The sequence below is a fragment of the Mus pahari genome, chromosome 6 (genome assembly GCF_900095145.1).
Source record: "Mus pahari chromosome 6, PAHARI_EIJ_v1.1, whole genome shotgun sequence".
NCBI classification, from domain to species: domain Eukaryota; kingdom Metazoa; phylum Chordata; class Mammalia; order Rodentia; family Muridae; genus Mus; species Mus pahari.
Window position 1 is genome coordinate 81125360 of NC_034595.1, and position 22924 is coordinate 81148283.

The following is a 22924-nucleotide window of genomic DNA, read 5'->3' on the forward strand; positions in this document are numbered from 1 at the left end:
CCTCCCACACCCCCCAGGCTCCCACTCCCTCCACATGCCCCCCAGGCTCCCACCCCCTACCCCCTGCAACAGGGAAGCCCCTTTGCCTTCACGATCCTCAGCAACAGCCAGCACCCGAGGATCTGCTTCCTTCAGGAGCACTCCACAGGTGTGAACTGAGCAGTAGACTATGTGCCAGCCGTGTTCCATCTGTAACTGTTCACCTCGCCTCTAGGACATAAGTGCCACGAAGCGGGGATTTTAATGTTTTGTTTATGGCTATGTTTCCAGCCCCTGGGCTTGTGCCCGGGCACATAATAGCTGCTCAATAAATGCTTGTTGGATGACTGAATGAACGGAAGGAAAGGCCATTTCAGCATCAGCTAAGTGGTTCTGCCTCGGCGGCGGCAGCTCTCTCTCTGGTCTGCATCTGCAGGGAGCTGGAAGAAGGTGCGGAAACATGGGCCACCGTGGAGCCTCCGCATCTTCACCATCTTTATCCACTTCCTTTGGTTTCTTCTGCAGGGTCCACCTGGCATGAGGGGCTCTCCCGGTCCTCCAGGCCCTATTGTAAGTATCCCTGGTATCCTGGTCCGTTTGAACAGATCTCAGAAAGTCCTAACCCGCACACTGTTCTGCAGCCAGGCAGGGACACCACTGCCCTACCTTCCCGTCATGAGAGCATCTTTTGGGGCTGTGCTCTCCCACTTGGAATACCCTGAAGCACCCTGCTCTGCCCCCGAGTGCCTTCCCTAAGCAGATCCACAGGGCCATGCCTTCGGGCCTCTCCTCTTCCCTGCGACATTTAGTACCACACGAGGGACCCAGGTAGCCCCATGGCCAGCATGGTGTATGTGTGCAGCCAGATCTCTCCACTCACCTCAACACTAGTTCCTACAAGGGTTTGGGATGGTGCCCTCCATAGCTCTATGGGGCCATCTCTAGGGGAGTCTACAAACGCCAGGCCAGGGTCTCTACCCAGAATTCACAGGGCTGTTGGTGAAGCAGGAAAGATGTGACTAGAAAAATGGAAAGTGCTGGTAATATGTTCTTTGGCAAAGAAAAATGGAGGCCTTGGGGCTACTCACCTGAGGGACCTTGGTGGTCGGGTGGTGGGGGAGGGGTGCAGAACCAGAGTGACGATGCTCTGCACTCCACCAGAGGCCAACTTGGGGAGCCCTGGGAAGGGTTTCCTGGCTGAGGAGGCTGCTGCTACCTCTGCCTGTCGGGACCCCATTTAGGGTAACAGCGACCACCTTCTGCTAAGGTTCCTTTTCAGTGACCTTGAAAAACTCCCCGCCAAGGCTCCCCCAGGGTGACCGCTCTTGTGAGATGTGACCTGCCTGTTTCTCCCACCAGGGCCCCCCAGGTTTTCCTGGTGCTGTTGGCTCCCCCGGATTGCCCGTAAGAACCTAGCAGCACTCCGCCCCCTTCCTGCCAGCCAGGTCTCTGTGGCTTCCGCTTGTCACCCCCCACCCCACCCCGGTTGTGCCATCTCCTCTACCCCCTCCGTGTCCTGGTGTCCTGGTGTTCTGTTCATTGTCCTCCACAGACATGGTAGCTAACGACACAGGTTCCCTTAAGTCCCGGAGGCTTGGCTCTCTGGTCTCTGACCGACCTCTCTCTCCACGCTCCCTCGGCCTCTCTGGCACTTTTTCCTACGGTCTCTCCTTCTCGCACCCTCCATTTCCCTTGCCCACACACGACACTTCCCCTCTGTCCCCCAAGCCTCTTTTACCTTCTCACTGGAAGTTGGTGCCTCTAGGAAGGGAGCCCCTTTATCTCTCACGCTCGCTCTTGCTTCTCACCACTGCCGCGTGGACTGAAGATTTGCTGAAAGTAGTTCTTGGGGCCCTGCCAGGCGCCTGGCTCTGAGCCCGGCAGAGATGCCAAAGCTTTAGGGCTTCACACTGCAGGCTGGCACAGGTCAGCTGCCCTGCTGCCTGGTAGGACTGTCCAGAGACGCTCTGGGGATTTACAGGCAGCTCTGTGTGCACCCTTCCCTGCGGCTAGAGGAAACCCACGGCCTCCTCTTCTTCCCTCTTCCTTGGCTCCAGGCCGAGTCTGCTCCAAGGCTGGGCATGTGGTATTTCTGGTGTTAGGGCCCTGCCCCACTGTGCCTAGGGCCTTGGGCCGATCCTTCTGCCAGGTGTCGTTAATTGCTCTGTCTTGTCACCGTCATTGTCACGGGTGTGTTTAAATCATCGTAACCCCTTCCCCATCCTCACTGTTGCTCTCTCCCGGGTCATGGAAGCTAAACCCCTTGTTTGTGGGATTCGTGTTCCTGGGACTGGCTCCTGCCCTCCCAGGCGTGGTGGTGGAGGCCAGGGGCTAGGGCCCCTCCTTGTCACATTTCCATCTGTTCCCATGTCTTTATCCCTGGCCAGACCGTGTCTGTTTCTGCTTGCTTGGGTGAAGGGGCCATCTGTCTGTCTAGCCATCTGTCTTGTGTCATGGAGAGGTTTGGGTACCACTTCTAGCAGGTACGAGGGAGAAGGGGGTGCCCCAGATATTTTCAGTTTTGGAGCTGTGGAGATCAGGGTGAGAAATGAAGCAATGTCCCTGTTACTGAGTGCCATGGGGTTGCTCTGGGGAGAGCCCTCTCCTGCCTGTCCCTTGTATCCCTAAAGAGGGTGACTTGGGTTTGGGTGGGAATTGGAACAGGTAAGTGCCATGGTGACATAGAGAACATCATTTGTGGGGGCACCTATCCTGACAGCCCCCCTCTGAAGGAGCACACATCTCCTAAAGGTGCATCCCAGACAGCCTTGGGCATAGGAAATGACAGTGATGGTGACCTGGGGGCCCGCCCTGTCTGCTGCTCACTTGAACGAATGTGTCTCTGCGGCTGCCTCTCTGGAAGCTGTGCTCCTGACAGGCATCCATATGTTTGGACTTACCCTTCCAGGGTACACCCGAGACTGTCACTTTGCCAGGGACGCTGGGTCGCCACTGGTGACCTTTGTGCAGAGTGGGAAGAGGCAGGCCTGGGGCAGGGAAGAGCATGGGCTAGGTAGGAGTTAGCCTCCTCTACAGTTCCTCATGGTTTCTCTCTCTAAGGGGCTTCAAGGGGAGCGAGGCCTCATGGGTCTGACTGGAGACAAAGGAGAGCCGGTAAGAAGAGACTGGGCAGCCCTGTGGAACTGGCGGAGGGGTGGCCACTGAGTCGAAGTAGGGGGGTAGCTTTCTTTTGAAACCCTCAGCCCGGATCCAGAAGAGCTGAAGGCTACAAAAGAAAGAGCTGCACACCCCTTAGATCCAAGCAACTGGGTGCCCATGAGCACCTACACCCTGGGAACACACACAGCTCCAGCGGGCCCTCCCCTTCCCTCCGCCCATAGCATTTGTGTGCCCTTCTTGTATGCCTGGTTACCCCCTACCTCACTCTGGGCCTCCTTTCCTGCTCTGCTCCCAGGGCTCTGGTGAGCCTGGGGCTTTGACCCCTAGCCAAGAGAACCTGGGTTTGGGGAATGGCCCAGAGTAGTCACCATGTGCACGGGCGGGCGGGCACCTGCTGGATGGCAGAGCCAGGTACTCAGGCTTGGGTCACAGAAATGTTGCTGGCTGGTCCCTCATCATGCCTGCCTTTCTTCGCAGGGTCCTCCAGGACAACCTGGCTACCCAGGTGCCATGGGCCCCCCAGGACTGCCTGTGAGTAAGAGAGCTCTGGTTCTGGGGTGGAGAGGAGGTACAGGCTGGTGGTGAGAACAGGCGGAGGGGGGTGCCCCTCAACTGGGTCCCTTCTTTCCTGGCATTCAGTCTCGGCCAGGCCGTCCATATTGACCCCTACCCCATTTTGGCTCCCTTGGTAATATGGCTGGCCACCACCATTTTGATGGGGGAAGGAAGGGGATACTGTTGGAAGCCACTACGAGTCCCAGGCTCAGGAAGAACTGAGATTTGCTTCCTACGGGGTTTTAGGAGAGAGAGAGGTAGACATTGAGAGGTGCCCACCCCTTGCAAAAGTGCCCTCGGGGTGGGCGTGGCCCACTTTCCAGCGTGGGCCACGTGGCAGGCAGGTGGGAGGCCCTACTGGCCACTGTCTCTTCTTTCTTATCCCCTACTTTGATGCCCTGAGCCTTTAGGTGCCAGTCTGGGCACCAGCTGCACCCCCACCCCCCCCCCCCCCCCCCCCCCCCCACCCCACCCCCACGTCTTGCATTAGCGCCACCACCACCACCGTAGGCAGGCCACAGAGCTAATTCTGCTGTTGCTCATCAGGGTATCAAGGGAGAACGAGGATACACTGGCCCCGCTGGAGAGAAGGGGGAGTCGGTAAGCTGCAGCATGGGTATGGATGTGAGGTGAGCGGCTGGGCTGGAGTCCATGTCTATCCACTGAGGAACCTCAGCCCGCATAGCCAGGACCTGCTAAGCTAGAGCTGGAGCCTTCTCTCTCCCTCTCACAAATGCCAGTGAGGCCAACCCTGTCAGTCTTCTACCCTGCCACAGGATGCTCTGCTAGGCAGGCTGGGTGCTGCGAGCCCTTCTGAGGGTCTGCACTGAGCAAAGTAGGCCCTGTGAGCCCTGTCCTGCAGCAGGAAGCAGATAAAACATGTATGGATAGAAAGATGGATGGATGGATGGGTGGGTGGGTGGATGGACAGACAAGAATGTTGAGAGCTGAGAGTCCTGCGCAGAGTGGGGCTGGGCATGATGATGCTGTAGAAGAGGGAGAGGGGTCCTTCCCCAAGGAGGAACAGGGGAGGATGGAGCTGTGCCGGGCCCACAGAGCAGGAGGTCATGGGTGGGTCCTGGCAGGGACAGCATTGGTCCCCTGAGGGTTCAGGACACACGGAAGGAAAGATGAATGGTGGGCAATCCAGAGAGAGGGAATAGCAATGCCCAGGCCCGAGGTGTGACCCAACCGCATGTTCAGGGCACAGCAGTCTGCACAGAGCAAAAGCAGGGTGGAGGGAGCAGGAAGAGGGGTGTGGAGCAGGAAAGGGTGGCTGGTGATAGATTACAGGATGCCTGTAAATCCAGCCTCAGTGGGAAGCGTACGCCTCATTCATTAGACAGAGGGGAGCCATGGAAGGCTTTTGAGCCAGCCAGTGACATAGTCAGAGCTGGACCTACACAAAAGAGATTAGCTCATAATTTTTGGCCAGATTGCCGTAGGCCAGGAGGTAGCAGGATTAGTTAGCGGGCTGGTTCCAGGGAACTGAAGGACCAGGTGGAAAGGACACTCCCACCTTATGCTCTGCCCACCCCCGGGGCCTCATTCCTCTTGTTTCTGAGTGACTGATTCTGTTCCTTTGCACCCCCAGGGCCCACCAGGATCTGAAGGCCTTCCAGGTGCCCAAGGTCCAGCGGTGAGTGAGCTGGGCATGGGGAGGAGGAGGGGGAGGGGCGTGTCCTGGCCCCTCCCTGTGGCCCCAGGGACAGGAAGACTGGGTTCCAACTGCATTCTCCTCTGTGATGACAGGGTCCCCGAGGAGAGCGAGGCCCCCAGGGGAGCTCTGGAGAGAAGGGTGACCAGGTGAGCATTGTCTGGGAGGTTGAGGGGGTGTGTCCCAGATCTTCACCTGCTGCCCATCTAGGACAGAGGGGAGGACAAAGCTTGTAGACTTGAGGCTACCCCAGCCCGTTCCTCTTTCCACCTAAGTGTCCAGGCAGGGGCTGACCTCCTCACTTCTTCCCCTAGGGATTTCAAGGCCAGCCAGGCTTCCCAGGCCCACCGGTGAGTAAAGACACAGATGTTCCCTATAAGGAGGTCCTACTGGGAGGAGCAGGGCCTGCCCGGTGAAGATGGACCTGGACCAGGGAGGCAGGGGGTGGGAGAAACAGTCCAGGTGGCCGTGATAGATTTCAGGAGCCAGACCTGGAGAGCAAGGCCTCATGGGTAGCCATGGAGGGTCAGGCAGATAGATGTCTCCCACCCAGAAGGAAGGGGGGAAGGAGCCGGCTTCCAACCCTGCCCACTTCTTCGTTGATACAGGGCCCTCCAGGATTCCCAGGCAAAGCTGGAGCTCCTGGCCCACCTGGCCCTCAAGCAGAGAAGGTGAGCCGAACCCCACTTCTGCCAAAGCCAAGCAGCTCTTGTGACTGTTGAGGAAATCCACCGACAAGTCCATTCTGTCAGGCTGTGCTCACCAGTGAATGGCTCCGTGGATGGTCCCACACCCTCTCCTAATCCTCCCTACCCTCTGCTCAGTCTTTGAGTAGCCTGAGCTCCCATTTGCTAGGAGACTGGCATAAGCAAGGTGGGGGCAAAGGCACAGGACTGGTAGAGGCGGGTAACTAGACTGTGACAGGCCAACTTCAGTCAGCTTCATTTCTCAAGGGGAAGCAGAGGGGGGCAAGGAGCCAAGAAATGGATGAAACTGGGACCTCTTGAATGGAGGCATACCTGGAGGAGGGGGTGCCTCTCTCTCTAGGCTGTCCCCAAGGGCCCCGAAGACACAGGGTCACCTGTGATTTTGTGATAATCTAGGGACAGGAGCCTTGGAACTCTGCAGGATTGACTCTAGAACTACCTTGATAAGCTAGGCACATAGCCCTCCTGCAGTTTGAGATCCCTGGCTCAGCAGAAGCTGGGGCTCCCTTGTGTACTGAGTAGGAGCTGGAGGAGACCCCAGGCTTGATTTCCAAGCATTGGATGGAGAAGGGGTCTACAGGGCGCTTTGGTTTCTGGGAGCCTCTCTTCTCTGAAACCACACATTAGCCTCTCACTGTACAATGAGAAAAAGAAAACAGTTGGAAGACCCAAAAAGTAGGGAGCCACCCAGGGCACACATTGTCGTAGCATCAGAGGTGAGTGTCCAACTGCAAGAGACACGCCCCTCTGCCGCCTCCCCAGGTTTATGTCCATCAGACGTAGGTGGACCTATGGTGGCTGTCAGCTCCCTCTCATGCCTGCCTTTCCAGTGATGGAGGTGGTAGACAAGTCCTGCTTAGGCTGGTCACATTGCAGAGAATCCCAAACTGCTGGATAGAGGTGTTTCATCTCAACTCCCAGCGGGGCTGACATTGGCTAGCACTGTGCTGACCCCTCCTGGCCGATGGCGGTATTGCAAAACCCCAACTTTACCCTGTAGCTGTGTCTTTCCTTTCTGCAGCCTCTTCCTGTCCCATCCCCGCCCCTGCCACATTGCCACAGAGCTTTTCCCATGCCCAGGAGAAACAGCAACCTTTCCTTAAGCATCTCAGCTTCCAGTCCACACTCCTAGTCTCCTCCTCGCTGCCCTGCTTTCGGCTTTCCGTGGCTATATGGCCGTTTGCAGTTGGTTTTACAGTCCCTGAGCCTTTTATTGGACAAAAGTTCATGTGCAACCTCATAGAGAACAGACACAAGCGAGGAGGCTCTGGATAAGACCTGGAAGAAGATTCTGGGATCTTATCATCTGGCCCAGAAACCTACTTTATGCTCCCAGGGTCAAGGGTCCCCACCACCACCACCAACTCCCAGGGAGCTGAGAAGCGATGTCAAAGCCACTGGTCTGTTTCTTGACTATGTGCCACATGTTACTCGGGGCCCCTCCCAGTCCAGTGTCCACCTCCCCCGCCTCATCTCCCAATCCATCTACCCTAAGGGCCCTGACACCCAGGTCACAGGCGTGGGACTACTTCCAAATCTGTCTCTCCCCCTAGATCCCTTCTAGCTTCCCTCCCTGCCGCATCCCAGGGACTCATCTTCAGAGCACACCATCTGGTGACACTCCTGTGACATTTCCTCAAAGGCCTGGCCTCCATGGGCCTCCACCCCCATCCCTGAGCTCTCCAGCTCCATCCTCGAAAAGCTGATGTGGTGTTGCACTGCCATTTACTCCGGCAGGCCCATGGAGTACAGGAATCTACTCACCTTTCCCACCTTGAGGCATGAAAGCCCACATACAATATAAATATCACACACACACAGACACACACACACATTTCCCATCCTTAACCAAACACACACACGTACCGACCTCTGGGACAACCCTGAGAAGGGGCTGGTTTAAGCAAGTTCTCACTCCCCATAAAGCAGCGAGGGAAAGGGGGCCTTGGTAGGCAAGGACGCAGGTTCTTAGCATGTGGAATACATTAGGTTAGTCAGGGTGGAACCAGGACCAGAAGCCAAATGTCCTGACTCCCAGGGACCCCTGGCATCCCTGGCCCTGACTTCATTGGGTGTTCCTGTTTCAGGGCAGTGAAGGGATTCGAGGTCCTTCAGGCTTGCCTGGGTCCCCTGGGCCACCAGGCCCTCCCGGGATTCAGGTGAGTGTGTGCCCTCTGGGCCTGATGGTATGTGGGATGGAGTACCTGTGTGAGTGTGTGTGCATGTTGTGGTAACGGTATGAGTTGGGTAAGAGGTGAGTTGGAGTCTAGCTATGGGACTGGGTCAGACGCCCCTCCTCCTAAGCTCTAGAGCAGCATCTAGCAATGCCTTTCTCTTGTGTGCAGGGCCCTGCCGGGCTGGATGGACTGGACGGGAAGGATGGCAAGCCTGGCCTGAGGGTAAGATGGGGCTGGATGGGAGCCGGGAGCCCTCTCCTGCTGATGGGGTGAGCTGAGGAGTCGCTCTTTGGTATCCAAGTCTCCTCCAGTCCGGCCTCAGACTCCCCTGGTCTCTCATGCCTCCTAATAGACTTAGCCAGGTTAAGTGAATTGGATGGTGACAGAGACACCACTTAGATCCCAAAACCCGGACAGCTGGAGGAAGTAGGCTGTATTCTGGAAAGAATAGGGCTGTAATCATGACAGGCCTGAGCAGGCCCTGGCTCCTTGGTTGAGATTTTTCTGGGCAACCAGAGAAATGGGAACGTGGCAAAGGCGGGGAGCTATCAAGGTCATTTCCCATCCTTAACCAAAAGAAACAAAACCAAGGCCCACAGAGGGGGTGGGACCCGTTCACTGTCCCCAAGGCCCACAGAGGGGCTGGGACCCGTTCACAGTCCCCAGCCAGTCAGAGGCCGAGCCAGACTGGGATCTGGATCGGCCCCTCTGTCCCATCTAAGCTTCCCAGCAAATCCTGGGAACGGAGATTCAGAAGCAGTGTGGGGTGGAGAGTGAGTGTGGTCAAGGCTGAATCAAACCTCCTCAGTGCTTCCTTTTCTTTCCCTAGGGGGACCCAGGTCCCGCTGGCCCTCCTGGACTCATGGGACCTCCAGTAAGTTGAGCTGAAGGAAGGAGCTGGGAGCTCTGAGCCCCATTCCCGGCTCTCCTCGGAGCCTCCATGTCCTCATGCTATGACTGCAATAGACTCCCCTGATGTCGCCTGAGCAGGAAGGTGTGGGGGCATGTCAGGTAGAGGGGAGGCACCACATCTCTCTGCTTTTCCTTCCAGGGCTTCAAGGGGAAAACAGGTCACCCCGGCCTCCCTGGGCCTAAGGTGAGGAGGACTTCTGCTCAGCAGACTTCCCTAGTCTCTTCAGACCCAACGCCTGAGACATGGCGGCCCAGCCTGGGTTTAGACTGCCACTGGACCCCTGGCTGAGATGGTACTCCAGGCCTGGCTTCCTGAGGCCACTGGGGCCCAGCACTCTGGGTCAGGATGCTAACACCCACCAGCCTGAAGGGCATCAGAGGCCCTCTGGCCAAAGCCAGGGCAAGACGTCAGAGCCCCCTTGATCCAGGGTCAACATGGGGGTAGGGATATCTCGCTACACTGCCACCTCTCTCTTTTAGGGTGACTGTGGAAAACCCGGTCCTCCTGGCAGCAGTGGCCGGCCAGGGGCAGAGGTAAGGACTGGGGTTCTGTGGTCACAGCCTGGGGCTCCACTAAGGCTGAGATGTAGCCTTTCTCCTGCATTAGCTTCCCTTTTCCTGCATTAGTGGCTGCCTTCTCTCCTTGGCCTTCTGGTGTGAAATTTCAACACCCCCCCAACCCCCTGCACATCTTGACAGTTATAACTGGTCCCCTCTCTAAGAGCATCATTGGACAACCACCCAAAAGGCAGGCCTGGCCTTTAAGCCCTGGAAGGCTAGAGTCTAAAGCTCAGCGCTCTGTCCAGCCCTCTGTCCAGCCCTCTGTCCAGCCCTCCATGCCACCACCACAAGCTCTGCTCATCTCTCCCCTGAAAGCAGACACAGATGTGCAAGTGAGTGAGTTTCTGTGTCACCTCTTTCTTTCTGATCCTGCAGGGTGAGCCCGGTGCCATGGGACCCCAGGGACGACCAGGACCCCCAGGGCATCTTGTGAGTTAAACTGTTTTTGACTCTGATTCTATGAACTAGGATGTCACTGAGGGGATGTGGTAAGCTCGTGGTGGCCACAGGAGCCCTAGCCATTCGGGAGATGGGAAGGTTTCCGACTCATCTAATTAAGTGGTTTTTGCTTTCCAACGCCTTTTGGGTTTTCCGGGCACATGCATGTTTGCTTACCAGACATGAGCCATTCAGTCAGTCAATAAGCAATTATTGACCATCTGTTCCAAACCAGGGCCACAGCACGGAGCCACATAGACAAGGGCCCTTGTCCAATGAGACCTCCCCACAGACACAGGAAACAAGGGAATAAGAAAGTTTCAAGGGATGGGGTGATGTTACAGAGGAGAACTGGGTGGTGGGGGGAGCCTTAGGGCAGTGTTTCTCAACCTGTGGGTCACGACTCTTTCGGAGGGGGGTGTTATATATCAAATATCTCGCATATCGGATATCTATATTCTGATTCATAACAGCAGCAAAATTACAATTATGAGTTAAACATGAAAATCTTATCATGGCTGGGGTCACCACAGCCTGAGGAACTGTGTTAAAGGGTCGCAGCATTAGGGAGGTTGAGAGCCACTCACTGCCTTAGCGGACCCCTGGCTGGAGAAATGACACCACTGAGGTCACTCAATGACATCACTCAGGTCCCCAGTAGAGACTCATGGGGGCTGTGGATGAGGACCTCCCGGGTTCCTCCTGTCACTGTTCTGTCCAGCCTAGGCCCCCTGCTCTCTACTGGTCCCAGTGATGAGCAGCCCCACCCCAGGAGTCTTACAGGAGTAGCATAGGAGCCATGGCCCAGAATGTCCCGGGGAGGGGCGTAAAGGAATATGCTCTGTGAAGGAGCTGAGCGCTCTCAGGTTCAGAGAAGGTGTTGCTCTGGTGAGCAGGTGACCTCTGGACTGTGGGTATTTAGATACAGTCCCAGCAGTGTCAGGAAGGGACATCCCAGGGGTTTAGCATGTCACTGTGACCTGGGGGGAGGAGCCACAAAATTTTCCCATGTTGTTGGATCAGCCTTTTGTCTGCCCCAAAGATCTCCCCCTTCTTTGATATGGCCAAGGGCTTTGGAGATGCCAGGAGTCCCTTCTGTGGCTGTGGGTGGTGGGGGACATGGCCCTTGATACATATGGCCCCTGCCCCTGATACTTGTGGACCCCTGCTGTGCAGACCCTATCCCATAGAACAGTAGGATGCTGGGCTGCCTTTAGGAAGCATAGGCTCTTAGAAGAAACCCAGGCCAGTAGCTTGTTTTCTCCTGTCTTTCGTCTCTGCACCTCACAAGCCCGGGTGCACCACTCAGGGAGCACTGGGCACGGGATCCTTGGTATTTAGCCACTCTCCACCTCTGCTCCGGAACCAGAGCTCCTGGTAGAAGTTCAAGTGTAAGATCAGAAAGGGAGGACCAGTTTCAGGAGAAAAGAAAGCTAATGCAATGTGGGAATGTTCCTGCTGCCTAATCGCCCTCCAGCCTGGTCTTTTTGTTAAAGCCATTACTGTGCCGTGCCTTGACTCTCTCCTCTCCTTAGGGTCCACAGGGTCCTCCAGGCCAGCCAGGTCCACCTGGGCTCTCTACCGTGGTGAGTGGCTTTCTACCACTTATTCTAAGGAGTATGGCCGTTTCTGCTGTGGGCTCCTTCCAGACCAAGCCAAAGGGACGAAGAAATGACTTGCTTTCATTCCCTTCCTTGGCCATCTGTCCTAAAGATCTCTCTTCTGGGATAAGGCAAAGGGCTTGGGCCATCCTCGGGCCATGCCACAGGCACAGGCATGCCATCTGCTCCTGTGGGGCTGGGGCCCTGGAACATGGCAAGGGGTCTGGCTTTGTGGCCTCTGCCTCTCCTTCTCTCCAGTAATCTTCATCTTCATCCTGTTTTTTTTTTTTTTTTTTAGGGCCTGAAAGGAGATCGGGGAGTCCCTGGAGAAAGGGGCTTGGCGGGCCTCCCAGGCCAGCCTGGCACACCCGGACACCCCGGCCCTCCAGTAAGATTTCACACCGTATAGTCCAGGGGAAAGGATCGCTTGGCTTTGCACAGCACACCTGGGGCCTTTAGAGAAGCTCTGAATCATGCTGTTAGCATAGCAAGGTGGCAGCATCTGGGGACTGGACTGCATTCAGATGGATGAGCCCTGTAAGCTGGCACCAAGCCGGAAGCACACAAGGGCACTACCTCTGAGGACACACCAACAACCTGATGCAGGTCCCTTGATGAGCTATCAGAGAGAGAAGTCCTGGTTCATGTGTTGCCCCTGCCCCTGCCCCTGCAGAGCTTGTCAGTAACTACAGAAAGTCTTTGAAAATATCAAGAACCAGAAATACAGAGCTATTACTGTAACTTTCTGAGCTCCTCAGAAGCCAGACTTGAGCTCGGCCCGTTTAGCATTCAGAGTAATGCTATATTGGTCACTGACTGTGCCAAAGTGAGCCTTAGCTTAGGTTGGGTGTGTGTTTTGTCTTAATGTGTTCTGCAACCAAGTTTGGAGGTTCAATTGTCCCTGGGCTTTCAGATGAGGAAATGAGGGTTCAGGGTGGCTGAACTGGCTGCTCTGAATCGCACAGCTAGTAAAAGGAGGAACTGGGACTTGATGCCCCAGCTTGCTCCGCTGCAAATTCTGTACTCCTCAGCCAACCTGCGAGGCCTCCCCTCCATAGAGATCTAGACCGGCAAACCACATGAGGTGTTGCCGATTGCTAGCCTCAGGGATATAAAGTTTCTGGGAAGCCCAGGAAGAGGGCTCAGGTCTCTGTGACAGGGAGTTTCCCACAGAACAGATTTTCTTCCAGGGCACAGAAGCAAGCTAGGGCTGGCAGTCCCCGATGCGATGGCCGACTCCAGTCATGAGTGCTTGGTCACTGGGCCCACTTCCCAGGGGCCAGGGGTCTGTACTCCTGCTCACCCTGAACTCGGCTGGCTCTTCCCAAGGATGCTCTCCCTTCCAGGCTCCCTCTCTCCCCACAGACTCAGGAGCTGCTGGGGCCCTGGATGTGGCTACCCCTGTCCTGCTGTCACAGATTTCTCTTCTCCAGCGGCCTATCAGAAAGCCCTGGGTGGGGGGTTCAGGGCTGGACAGCTTCTGTTGAGGTGTCATGGGGAAGGAAGGCCAGCTTGTCCTGGCCTGACTCACTGAGGACAGAGGCCCACAGCTCGTGAGGTCCTTCAACAAACATTTTACACACTCAGGGCCAGGAAAGGCATACACTTCTCAAGAAGCGGCACCTTGTTCCAGCTCTGGCAGGCTGGGGTGGGGGTCGGGCAGGATCAGGGCTCCTCGTGGGACAGAGAGTAGGGCAGGGTGTGTGGCCTGAGAGGCTGTGTTGGCTCATCTTGTTTCCAATGTTCTCTGCTCCCCAGGGTGAGCCTGGTTCGGACGGTGCCGCTGGCAAAGAGGTACTGTGCTCCCTCTCCCTGTCCCTTGGGGACACTCCTTCTTGGCCCTCACTGTGTCCCATTCCTCATCCCCTCCGTAAGCACATCACATGGGCGCAGACTACCTCCCACAGACACTATACCCACAGTTTCCACACAAGAAACTCAATCACAGGTTGATTGAAAATATTCAGGAAAAATTTGCAGGTGAACTGAATATATAGAAACCTTTTTTTTTGAGATTTTGTACCCAGGCTAGCCTGGAACTTTATAGCCCAAACTGGCCTCAAACTTATGATCCTCCTGCTTCAGCCTCCCTGGCTCACGGGTGTGTACCACCACTCCTGGCTTCCTTTCTTCTTCCTCTTCCTGATCCTCCTCCCCCTCCTTCTCTTGCTATTCTTCCTCCTCTTCTCATTATTCCCTAGGCAATACGGCATGACAGCTCTTTGTAGCATCTACACTGTGGTAGATATTGTTACGTAATTAGAGATGTAAACCACACAGACAGATACATTTAAGATATAGCCAAGTATCACACCATTTTACAAATGGAAGCAGAGACACACTTGGGGATCCATGGGGATCCTGGAACCAGTCCCCTACAGATTCCAAGTTGTTATCTCTTGTTGGTCTAGTGGAACTAGGGGACCCTACTTCTAATGATAACAAACTCCAAACAAAGGCTTCCTGGGCCCAGCTCCTGCCAGGCCTTCCGCTGTCTCAGACTGGTCTCCCAATTCTGACTTCTGTCACATTTGTGGTGAGGGACCAGGCCAACATGCTACCAAACAAGGCCATGCCCCAGGGGACATCAGCCTCCTTCCCAGATGCCAGCCCCTGGCTGGTAGGGAAGCTGTCATCCTTTCTCGCACAGCCCAGCTGGACACAACCAGGATCTCAGGGTGGGAGAAGCTGGTTTTCCCAGTGCACCTGCTCCACCCACCCCAGGGGCCTCAGTGGAGATCAGACCAGACCATGAACTTCTGTGTGTGTGTGTGTGTATTTTTTTTCTTTAATAGGGACCTCCTGGAAAGCAGGGACTCTATGGACCCCCTGGCCAAAAGGTGAGGGGGCATTGGCTGGATTTGAGAAGAGATTCGGGGACTCCAAGCTGCAATTTTAGCCACAAAGGAGGCCTAGGGGCCAGTGGGCAGGAAAGAGGGAATGTGACCTCGCCTGGGACTGTCTCATCTATGGCTCTGGGAATGAAAACCTCTTTAATCCCCTAATAATTGCTCACTCCAGGGCCCCTCTGTGTTGGTATGTGGTAAACAGAAGCCCCCCTGAACAATGACAGCCCCTGTGCCTAGTCACCATAACACTAGAGTGCAGAAAATTTTGAAGAAGACTGGATACAGTGCTATGAGACCCCAGGCAGTGAGGGAGGAAGGCACAGGGGGCAGGAACGTTTCCACAGAGGACAGTAGAGGGGGGCTCCTTGGGGTGCCAAGCCTGGAGGGGGGCGTTCCAGACAGCAGATTCAAGCAACGTGGTAGAACCAGAGTGACAGGTATGACAAGGTACGTCTGTCGAGCCAACTGTAGCCCAGCTGGGCACTTGGGGAAGGGGCAGGCTGCTGACACATTGTGACACAGACTTGGAAACAGTTGGTAATAGTGTACTGTGACCTGTCCCTGTAGGGTGACCCTGGACCTGCAGGACAGAAGGGCCAAGCAGGAGAAAAGGGAAGATCTGGCATGCCGGGGGGTCCTGGCAAGAGCGGCTCCATGGGACCTATCGGGCCACCGGGGCCTGCAGGAGAGAGAGGCCACCCTGGGTCCCCAGGGCCTGCAGGAAACCCTGGATTGCCTGGTTTGCCGGGCTCTATGGTAAGGGGAGGCCAGCAACCATGGATGGACGCTATCCCATAGTGCAGGCCCATGGTCACTTCAGCAACTCCTTCTGACATTCTGCAGGAGACAGCCTGACTATGGGTAGTTTCTAGTTCTTCATGGGGGAAGCGGGGAGCTAAAGGTGTCCCTCCCACCCTAAACTGTGTTTTAGCATAAGATGTATATTATTGCAGGGCAGGTGGCACGTTGGATCACCACTCTGCAGGAGGCTCCAAGGACCTTTGCCCTCTTCGCCATCCTTTATTTCTGGAAATCAAGTCTATTCACTGGGCCAGTGCCAAGTTTAGACATATGATTGAGGCCAGGTTTCTTCTCTTTCCTCAGGGAGACATGGTGAATTATGATGATATCAAGAGGTTTATCAGACAAGAGATCATTAAACTGTTTGATGGTAATTGGCAGCTGGCTGGGTGGCGGTGGGTAATGCTCGCCCTTCCCAGCCACTTCTTCACCAGCCCTGCCTGTGGTTTCCTTGAAGCTCCAGTGTCCTCCCCTTCCCACCCCCACACATTTACAGACAGCAGGGTGACAGCACACATTCACTATCCATCAGACCTTCCTGTCACCTGCTCTACTTAGAGATCAATCGGTCTCTATTGTCCTCCTGATCCCCCACTCGAGCAAAGGAGGTTAAGAAAGCAGATTTCAGATGAGCCTGTGTGGAGGGAGCTCAGGGGTGTGTGGGGTGGGGGAGCAGGTGGGAGGGGCGGCTGGGATCTGTTGGAAGTTTTTCTTTCCTGCTTGTGTGCTGTGGACTTGAGGGCTAGGGCGTGGATGCTGGACATCCTGCTTGGCAAAGAGACCAGTCCGGACTATATTCAGAAGCCAGGGATGATGGTTAGAGGAAAGAGATGCCAAAATCAGATCTGCTTATGAAAGCTCTGCACGGGAAGGCACGTTCTCCCATGAGAATATGGGAGAACAGCCCATGTTTTCTGTCCCGACCCTCCATCAAAGGCTGTCCCATGCTGGTGGCATGTCTGCAGCATCTGCAGCCACTCTACATCCCCAGTGACCTGGCCTGTGTCTGCTTGCAGAGAGGATGGCTTACTACACCTCCAGGATGCAGTTCCCCATGGAGGTGGCAGCAGCTCCAGGCCGGCCAGGGACCCCGGGGAAGGATGGTGCTCCAGGGCGGCCAGGTGCTCCAGGGTCACCCGGGCTCCCTGGTCAGATAGGCCGAGAAGGACGCCAGGGTTTGCCAGGAATGAGAGGTAGCTCTACCTTCTGGGTCTCCAGGGTGTTGGGCGTATGCACCTCTATGAGGGCTGACTGTTGTGAATACGGTGGTGGTGGTGGTTTTGTGTGTGTGTGTGTGTGTGTGTGTGTCACGATCCACATGGCTGTCATTTTTCTGCTTAGAGATGGGACTTAACTTTATTTCTTTTGTCTCAGGACTGCCTGGTACCAAAGGTGAAAAGGGAGACACTGGTGTTGGCACTGCAGGAGAAAATGGTCTCCCTGGCCCTCCAGGTAGGAAAATGCAGTCTGAGACCATGAATCCAGAGCTGCAGAGCCCCCCACACACACTTTGTGACAATATAATCACATTATACTGCCACCCTAATTACTACTTACAGAGATGCTCTCAGTTCAAGACACTGGGCTAGGCCTGAGGGAGAGGAGGAGGAGGAGGGAGACTGAGTCTCCACCTCTGTCCTGAGCTAGGCTTGCATGATGTGGTGTGGTGGGAACCAGAACCCCAAGTCCAAGGCTTGCTTGGCATCTTACTGGCCCTGTGATACTGATGAGGTCACTGAACCCTCAGCATCAGGGTCAAGTCCCGATGACCTAGCTCTGAGACCAGCTTCACTACTGGATATTACTCATGGATATTACTCATTACTTTGGGGAATGGTACAGCTCAGAAAGCCGTTTTGAGGAGGCAATGACCCGTGTGTTTAAAGCTCTCGACCCTTTTCCTGGTACAAGATGCTCCCAATCAATCTAGCCAGAGGTGTGGCTGTCCTTGCGAAATCAATGAGAGAAGCGGGGCAGGTCTCACGAAACGGCTCTTCAACCAGGCAAATACTCACGAATGAAGGTGTCACTTGTCACAACCATTGTCTCTTCTGTCATCTGGGTCTCCTGATTTCCTGTCTCTGGCTCTTCCCTCTTTAGGTCCTCAAGGGCCTCCAGGTTATGGCAAGATGGGTGCAACGGGGCCAATGGGCCAGCAAGGCATTCCTGGGATCCCTGGGCCCCCGGGACCCATGGGCCAGCCAGGGAAGGCAGGCCACTGCAACCCCTCAGACTGCTTTGGGGCCATGCCAATGGAGCAGCAGTACCCACCCATGAAGAGCATGAAGGGGCCTTTTGGTTGAAACTCCCGCCCACACTGAGATGAAGGACTCTACTAGAAATAAATGGCCAAAGCTTACAGGACTCTGATGGGTTGTGAATGTTTGTGCTATTCCTGTGTTTATTGTTGTTGTTGCTGTTAATATTTTTTTAACAATAAAGAAAACTATTTGTAACCCCACTTCCATGGGGTTCCCCTGGTGCTGCAGCTGCATCTTCTCTGTCATTTGGTCCCAGGGCTATGAAAGGCTGTGTCCCTCGGGGTCTTGGCAAGCCTATAGGTTTGTGTTGTGCCACGCATAGGCTATCCATTTGCCCTGCTCCCTCTCCAGGCACCCTCCGCCCCCACGCAGGGCACACCTTTCTGGGAAGAGACACTTGCTCAGCCTCGAACCAAAAGCAGCTTTGGAGACTGCATCCTGCTCAGACACGCTGTTCCCTATCTGCTTCCTGAGTGAACTCAGTATTTGGTACCCCCATTCTTCTTTGTGTCACCTGAAGCCAAGCTAGTTTGCACCTGGGGAGATGCCACCAGAACTGAGGTGTGCTCATCTTCCTGGACACCCTTCGATACATGCAGGCACTTCTCAATGCACCAGTAATTTCAGGACTAGAAAACCTGCACAGACCTGGGGGCACAGAGCCTTAGCCCCAGCCTAGGCAGCCAGGGGATGTGTCTCTAGGAAATGGGATGGTACCTCCAGCCTGTGCCCACGCCAGGCTCTGTCACCAGCTTTCCAGGTTCAGGCAGAGACTTTTTAGACTTCAAATAGTGCTTTTTGTTATTCAGACATGCACTTCTGCCCATCTCAGGCTGGGCCTTCAGAAATAGCTGGGGTTACATCATTGTGAAGGGGTCCCAGGCAAGCCATGATTAGATCTAAGCTTGTGGTCCACCAAGTCCACTGGGGGGTTTCCATCTGCTGTGCCCTTCACATGTAAAAAGGGCAGGAAGAAAAGAAGAAGACAATGTATTGAATATTATAGGAACACGCTGTCTCGAGCGTCTTTCTTCTCTGCTCCTCAGATCACTGGTTCTGATGGGCCTGCTGCCCAGGGAGGACGCAACAGGGCAAATCCAGGGGGACTTCCAAAGAAAGCCTACTTTACTGGCTCTGGCTTTCTGGAGGGTTTATTCAAGTTGGATAAACTTCAAAGGATCACAGAGCAGGCTCAGAAATGTTCTCAAAGTCTAGATGTTTATCCAAACTGCCTGAAGCCTTCAGGCTGGCTGTCACATCTCTCCAGAGCTGGCATTTCAGCACATTTTTGAACATTCCCTTCTCTGGTTTGGGCACCAGCCTCTGGGTGACTCTTCAGAACCTTCACCTTATTTTCTTTCCTGCATGAGACAGAGAGGTGTGCCTGTGCCAGACTATACTCCCCAGCTGGCCAAGCACCTCCCATGCGGGTTTAGATACAGAGGGAGAGTCAGTTTTCTTTGCATCTCTCATCGGCAGCTCTCAGTTAACTCTGGTTCTAACAGAAAACATTAAAAGCCAAACACATCATCAGCGAGATGAAGGAGCAGCCAGGCTTTGGACAGTGGATGGGGACAGATGTTAAAGCACTCCCTTTGGAAGGCCCCCTTCCACTCTCGGCTCAGGCTGTGAGGTGAACTGCTGATGGGTCCCTGTGACCAGAAGCCTGATGGCTCAAGTAGAAAGAAAGAGAAGCAAGGACCAGCTGTTGAATGGAGCAGGTTGGCTCTCAAGGCCAGAGAGGGAGACTGGCATGGGAGACATCAAACGCACACACCCTTTGAGGGTCACTAGGGAGTCAACCCTTGGAAATGGTGGCTTCCTTCATTTCCCTCTTCGGTCAAATCCATGCTGCCCTCTGGGGGATTCTACGACAGGCTAGGTTGAAGCTTTCAAGATTTGAGTGGCTGTCTCCCTGGAGTTTGAAATTGCTGTCTTTTCTTGGACCATGAAGAACCAGATGGGAAGCTGAGTTTTATAGTCTCTTCTTCTGTGGTCAGCAGAAAAAAAAAAAAAAAAAAATCTGTGCCTCTTGCTAGTCGGCTTGGGAGCTGGGGAAGCTGCAGGGAAAAGGAGGAGGGGGTACAGCCACGCTCCACAGGCAGCTTTTCCCGTCCCTCGCCCTGTCCCTCAGGCTCCACACTCCTCAGTCTGCTCCAGAGTTTCAAGGCAACACAGAGATCCTTCAGATTGACACAGTCAATCTTGAGGAGTCCATTTCCTCTTCCCAGTTTGTGCCAGGAGCTGTACTAGGCTCTGGGGAACCTGAAACAAACTAGACAGATATGGACCCGGCCACCACAATGACAATAGAGACAAGTAGTTCATTAAGCGGTTACAACAGACTTGGCTGGTTGGGACAGTACCAGGTGGCCGGGGAGGTGCGTTGTCGCTGCGGGACCTGACTGTCTAGACAGAAGTTGATCTGGGCACGGGGAACAGCATGTGCCTAGGCCCAGAGATGATTGAGCACAGCAGGCTAAGGGAGGGGACACACACTGTGGGGACACAGTGCTTGAGCATGAGCACTGGTCACACAGTGGGGAGCCGCTGGTGAGTTTTAAACAAAGGTTTGCCTAATGGGGAGTTTGCCAATTGCAGTGTGAAGAATGGACTGGAGAGCCCTTAATTTGAGAAGCCCAAGGCTATTGCATATTTATTCTGCAGAGAGAAAGAAAGAAAAAAAAAAAAAGCCACGTTGGATGCCTTCGGAGCTGAAATCTTCCCTTTTGTCACAATATTTTCCTTCCACCACACAACACAATTCAGCTGCATTCTCACTTCACATGAGGTCTGTTAGCCCCTCGAAAGAGACTCTCCTTCCTTCTGTCCTGTTCCCATGGTGCCAGGGCCCAGACACCTATGTGTCCTGTTCCATGGTGCCAGGGCCCAGACACCTATGTGTGCTGTTCTCATTTACAGTGAGTTCTACAAAACACCCTGCAGCCCTCCCTCTAGTCCACAGAATCCAAAAGGGAATCCAAACTTCAAACCCGGACCTAGCTGGAATCAAAGAGAACTCCATCATGAGGTGGGTGCTGGTACTCCTTCCCTCCTCCCCAGATCTCCAACCAGGCAAGGGACACTGGGGGAGACATGCCTTCCTCTGGGGGAGGAAGAGCTTTCCACTGGCGAGGCCTCCTTCCATCACCCAGGTCTGCTTCACCTCTGATGGTCAAAAGCACTCGTGAGACCTCCTCCAGAAAGCTCTCACTTCCCTAGGAAAGGCAGGCCAGCGGCCAAGCTTTCTCTCCCCCTCCCGCTGAGCTGAGACAATAACAGGAACGCCCACGCCCACTTCTGTCTGTCTCAGGTGATTAAGGTTTGGAAGTGAGCTGGCTGTTTTTTTGGTCTTTGAAAGATCTCTCTTTCATCTGCCCCTCCAAAATAAACACACCTGCCTCCCTGCCTTTTGGCTTTGGTTGGTGTCTGGCTGCTTGAGAGAAGCCTTCGGTGCACCCTTCTGACCCCTGAATAATGCAGACCTCCGACTGTGAGTTCTCCTAAGCCTTTTACTGGAATAAAAGAATGCAAAGAAATTTCACAGGGTGGGTGAGATTGGGGAGCTCAGTAGTTGCTGGCAACACAGATGACTTGGCTCTGTCCCTGGGGCCCACATGGTGGAAGGCGAGAATTGACTCCCCGAAAACCTCCATGCACTGGATTAGGCCGCCCCCCCCCCTTCTTAAATGCAATAATAAAAGGATTATCATAGGCACTTAATCCTCAGCACTTGTGGAATAAGGGCGGGTGAGTCACATGACCTCACGTAGCAGGCTGAGTGTCACTGTTCTTTCTTGACCTTCAACCCCATACCTCATCCTTATTGAGATTTCACAGGTCAGTCCCACCAAGAGTTTTTGGAAGACACTATTGGCTGACAGCCTGCGTTATGAAAGCATCAGCTCTCCCTGGGCCTGCTGGGTGAGGAGTGGGTAAAAGCCTGGCACCTCCATTTGTATTTTACGGGCCTCCTTTTGGGACTTCAAACTTTCAGCCTGGGGCCAGGATGGCTCAGCAAGGAATCAACACCTGCTACCAAGCCTGATGGCCCGAGTTTGGTCTTTTCAGCCTTGGTGGGCAAACTGATTGCAAACAAGTATCCTCTGACCTCCACATGCGCACGACAACCTTTGAGTCAAATTCCTGCTCATCTCTGCACGGAGCTGTGTTAATCAGCTAAGGAATGTTCTGCAGAACTGGGAATCTTCCCCATTCAAGACCAAAGACAGCAAGGTAAGAGTGGCTGAGTTTTCTTCAAGATTTGAAGAGACGTCATAACACTGTCAGAGAAGGCAAGGACTTAGGAAATCAGGAGAGGGGGCACATACTCCAAGAGGAAGCCATCAAATGAGAACATCCCAGCCATCTTCTGCCTTGGAACTTTAAATTGACCACAATGCTAAAAGGTGGATGGACGACAGTAGAGATCCCAACCCGCCGCCCCTTCCTCGCCCAAGCTAATGGAAGCTGAACTCACATACGCATTAGCTGTTGCCTGTCTCAAGCACTGACCCTTCTGAACAGCTCTTTGCAAAATGAGAGGAACCGTAATAGAACGTGGCTGTTTCTTCTTCTCTGACTGGCCAGAAGAGACAGAGCCTGGGTTTTGAATCTGAGGCTCATCTCATTCTGGGACACTCACATTTACACAAGGGCTGGAAGGAACCAGTTTGTCTGTTTTGCTTCCTCTCCCCTCAAGCTTATTTTTATTTCATTCATATGAGTGTTTGCCTGTATGCCTGTGTACCGTACGGATGCAGTGCCTGTGGAAGCCAGCAGAGGGCCCTGGATCCAGTCAATCCAGAGTTACAGACCGTTGTGAGCCACTGGGTGGGCGCTGGGAACTGAACCCCGCCCCTCTAGAAGAGCAGCGGCGCTCTCACCCCGAGTCACCTCATGTCTCACCCTTTCATGCCCTTCTCCCGAGCCCTGCTTTCCTCAGAAGCTCAGCCTCTGGTCTCTGAGTCTTTCTGGAGAGGAGCTCTAGAAAATGTCTGACTTGAGGCTACCTCAGATTCTCCAGCAGTCTGTCAACTGCTAGCTTTTTGAGGTTTGTTTTTAGACAGTCTCACTACGCAGCCCAGAATAGCTTCAAATTTGAAATCTTCCTGGAAAAAAAAGTGTTACCCATCTGTAACCTAAGCACTTGGAAAGTGGAGGCAAGAGAGTCAAGGAACGGGTTTCTCTGTGTAGCCTTGGCTGTCTGGAAAGTAGCTCTTTAGACCAGGCTAGCCTCCAACTCACAGAGATCCGCCTGCCTCTGCCTCCCAAGTGCTGGGATTAAAAGTGTGCACTACCACTAC

General features: G+C 54.4%; 1 protein-coding gene across 1 annotated transcript in view; it reads left to right on the forward strand.

Annotated features, from left to right (window-relative positions):
- Col16a1 (collagen type XVI alpha 1 chain) overlaps window positions 1-17845 on the forward strand; it is a 49777-nt gene extending 31932 nt beyond the window's left edge. The window contains exons 48-71 of the mRNA XM_029540060.1: window positions 505-549; window positions 1339-1383; window positions 3040-3093; window positions 3577-3630; window positions 4201-4254; window positions 5249-5293; window positions 5407-5460; window positions 5626-5661; window positions 5920-5982; window positions 8106-8177; window positions 8364-8417; window positions 9025-9069; window positions 9247-9291; window positions 9588-9641; window positions 10044-10097; window positions 11642-11692; window positions 12006-12095; window positions 13466-13501; window positions 14503-14547; window positions 15124-15312; window positions 15661-15727; window positions 16374-16550; window positions 16732-16809; window positions 17458-17845. Of these exons, the coding sequence (XP_029395920.1) occupies window positions 505-549; window positions 1339-1383; window positions 3040-3093; window positions 3577-3630; window positions 4201-4254; window positions 5249-5293; window positions 5407-5460; window positions 5626-5661; window positions 5920-5982; window positions 8106-8177; window positions 8364-8417; window positions 9025-9069; window positions 9247-9291; window positions 9588-9641; window positions 10044-10097; window positions 11642-11692; window positions 12006-12095; window positions 13466-13501; window positions 14503-14547; window positions 15124-15312; window positions 15661-15727; window positions 16374-16550; window positions 16732-16809; window positions 17458-17660 (1710 nt within the window). The 3' untranslated portion in view covers window positions 17661-17845. The remainder of the gene's footprint in view (window positions 1-504; window positions 550-1338; window positions 1384-3039; window positions 3094-3576; window positions 3631-4200; window positions 4255-5248; window positions 5294-5406; window positions 5461-5625; window positions 5662-5919; window positions 5983-8105; window positions 8178-8363; window positions 8418-9024; window positions 9070-9246; window positions 9292-9587; window positions 9642-10043; window positions 10098-11641; window positions 11693-12005; window positions 12096-13465; window positions 13502-14502; window positions 14548-15123; window positions 15313-15660; window positions 15728-16373; window positions 16551-16731; window positions 16810-17457) is intronic.
- Window positions 17846-22924: the final 5079 nt, after the last annotated feature.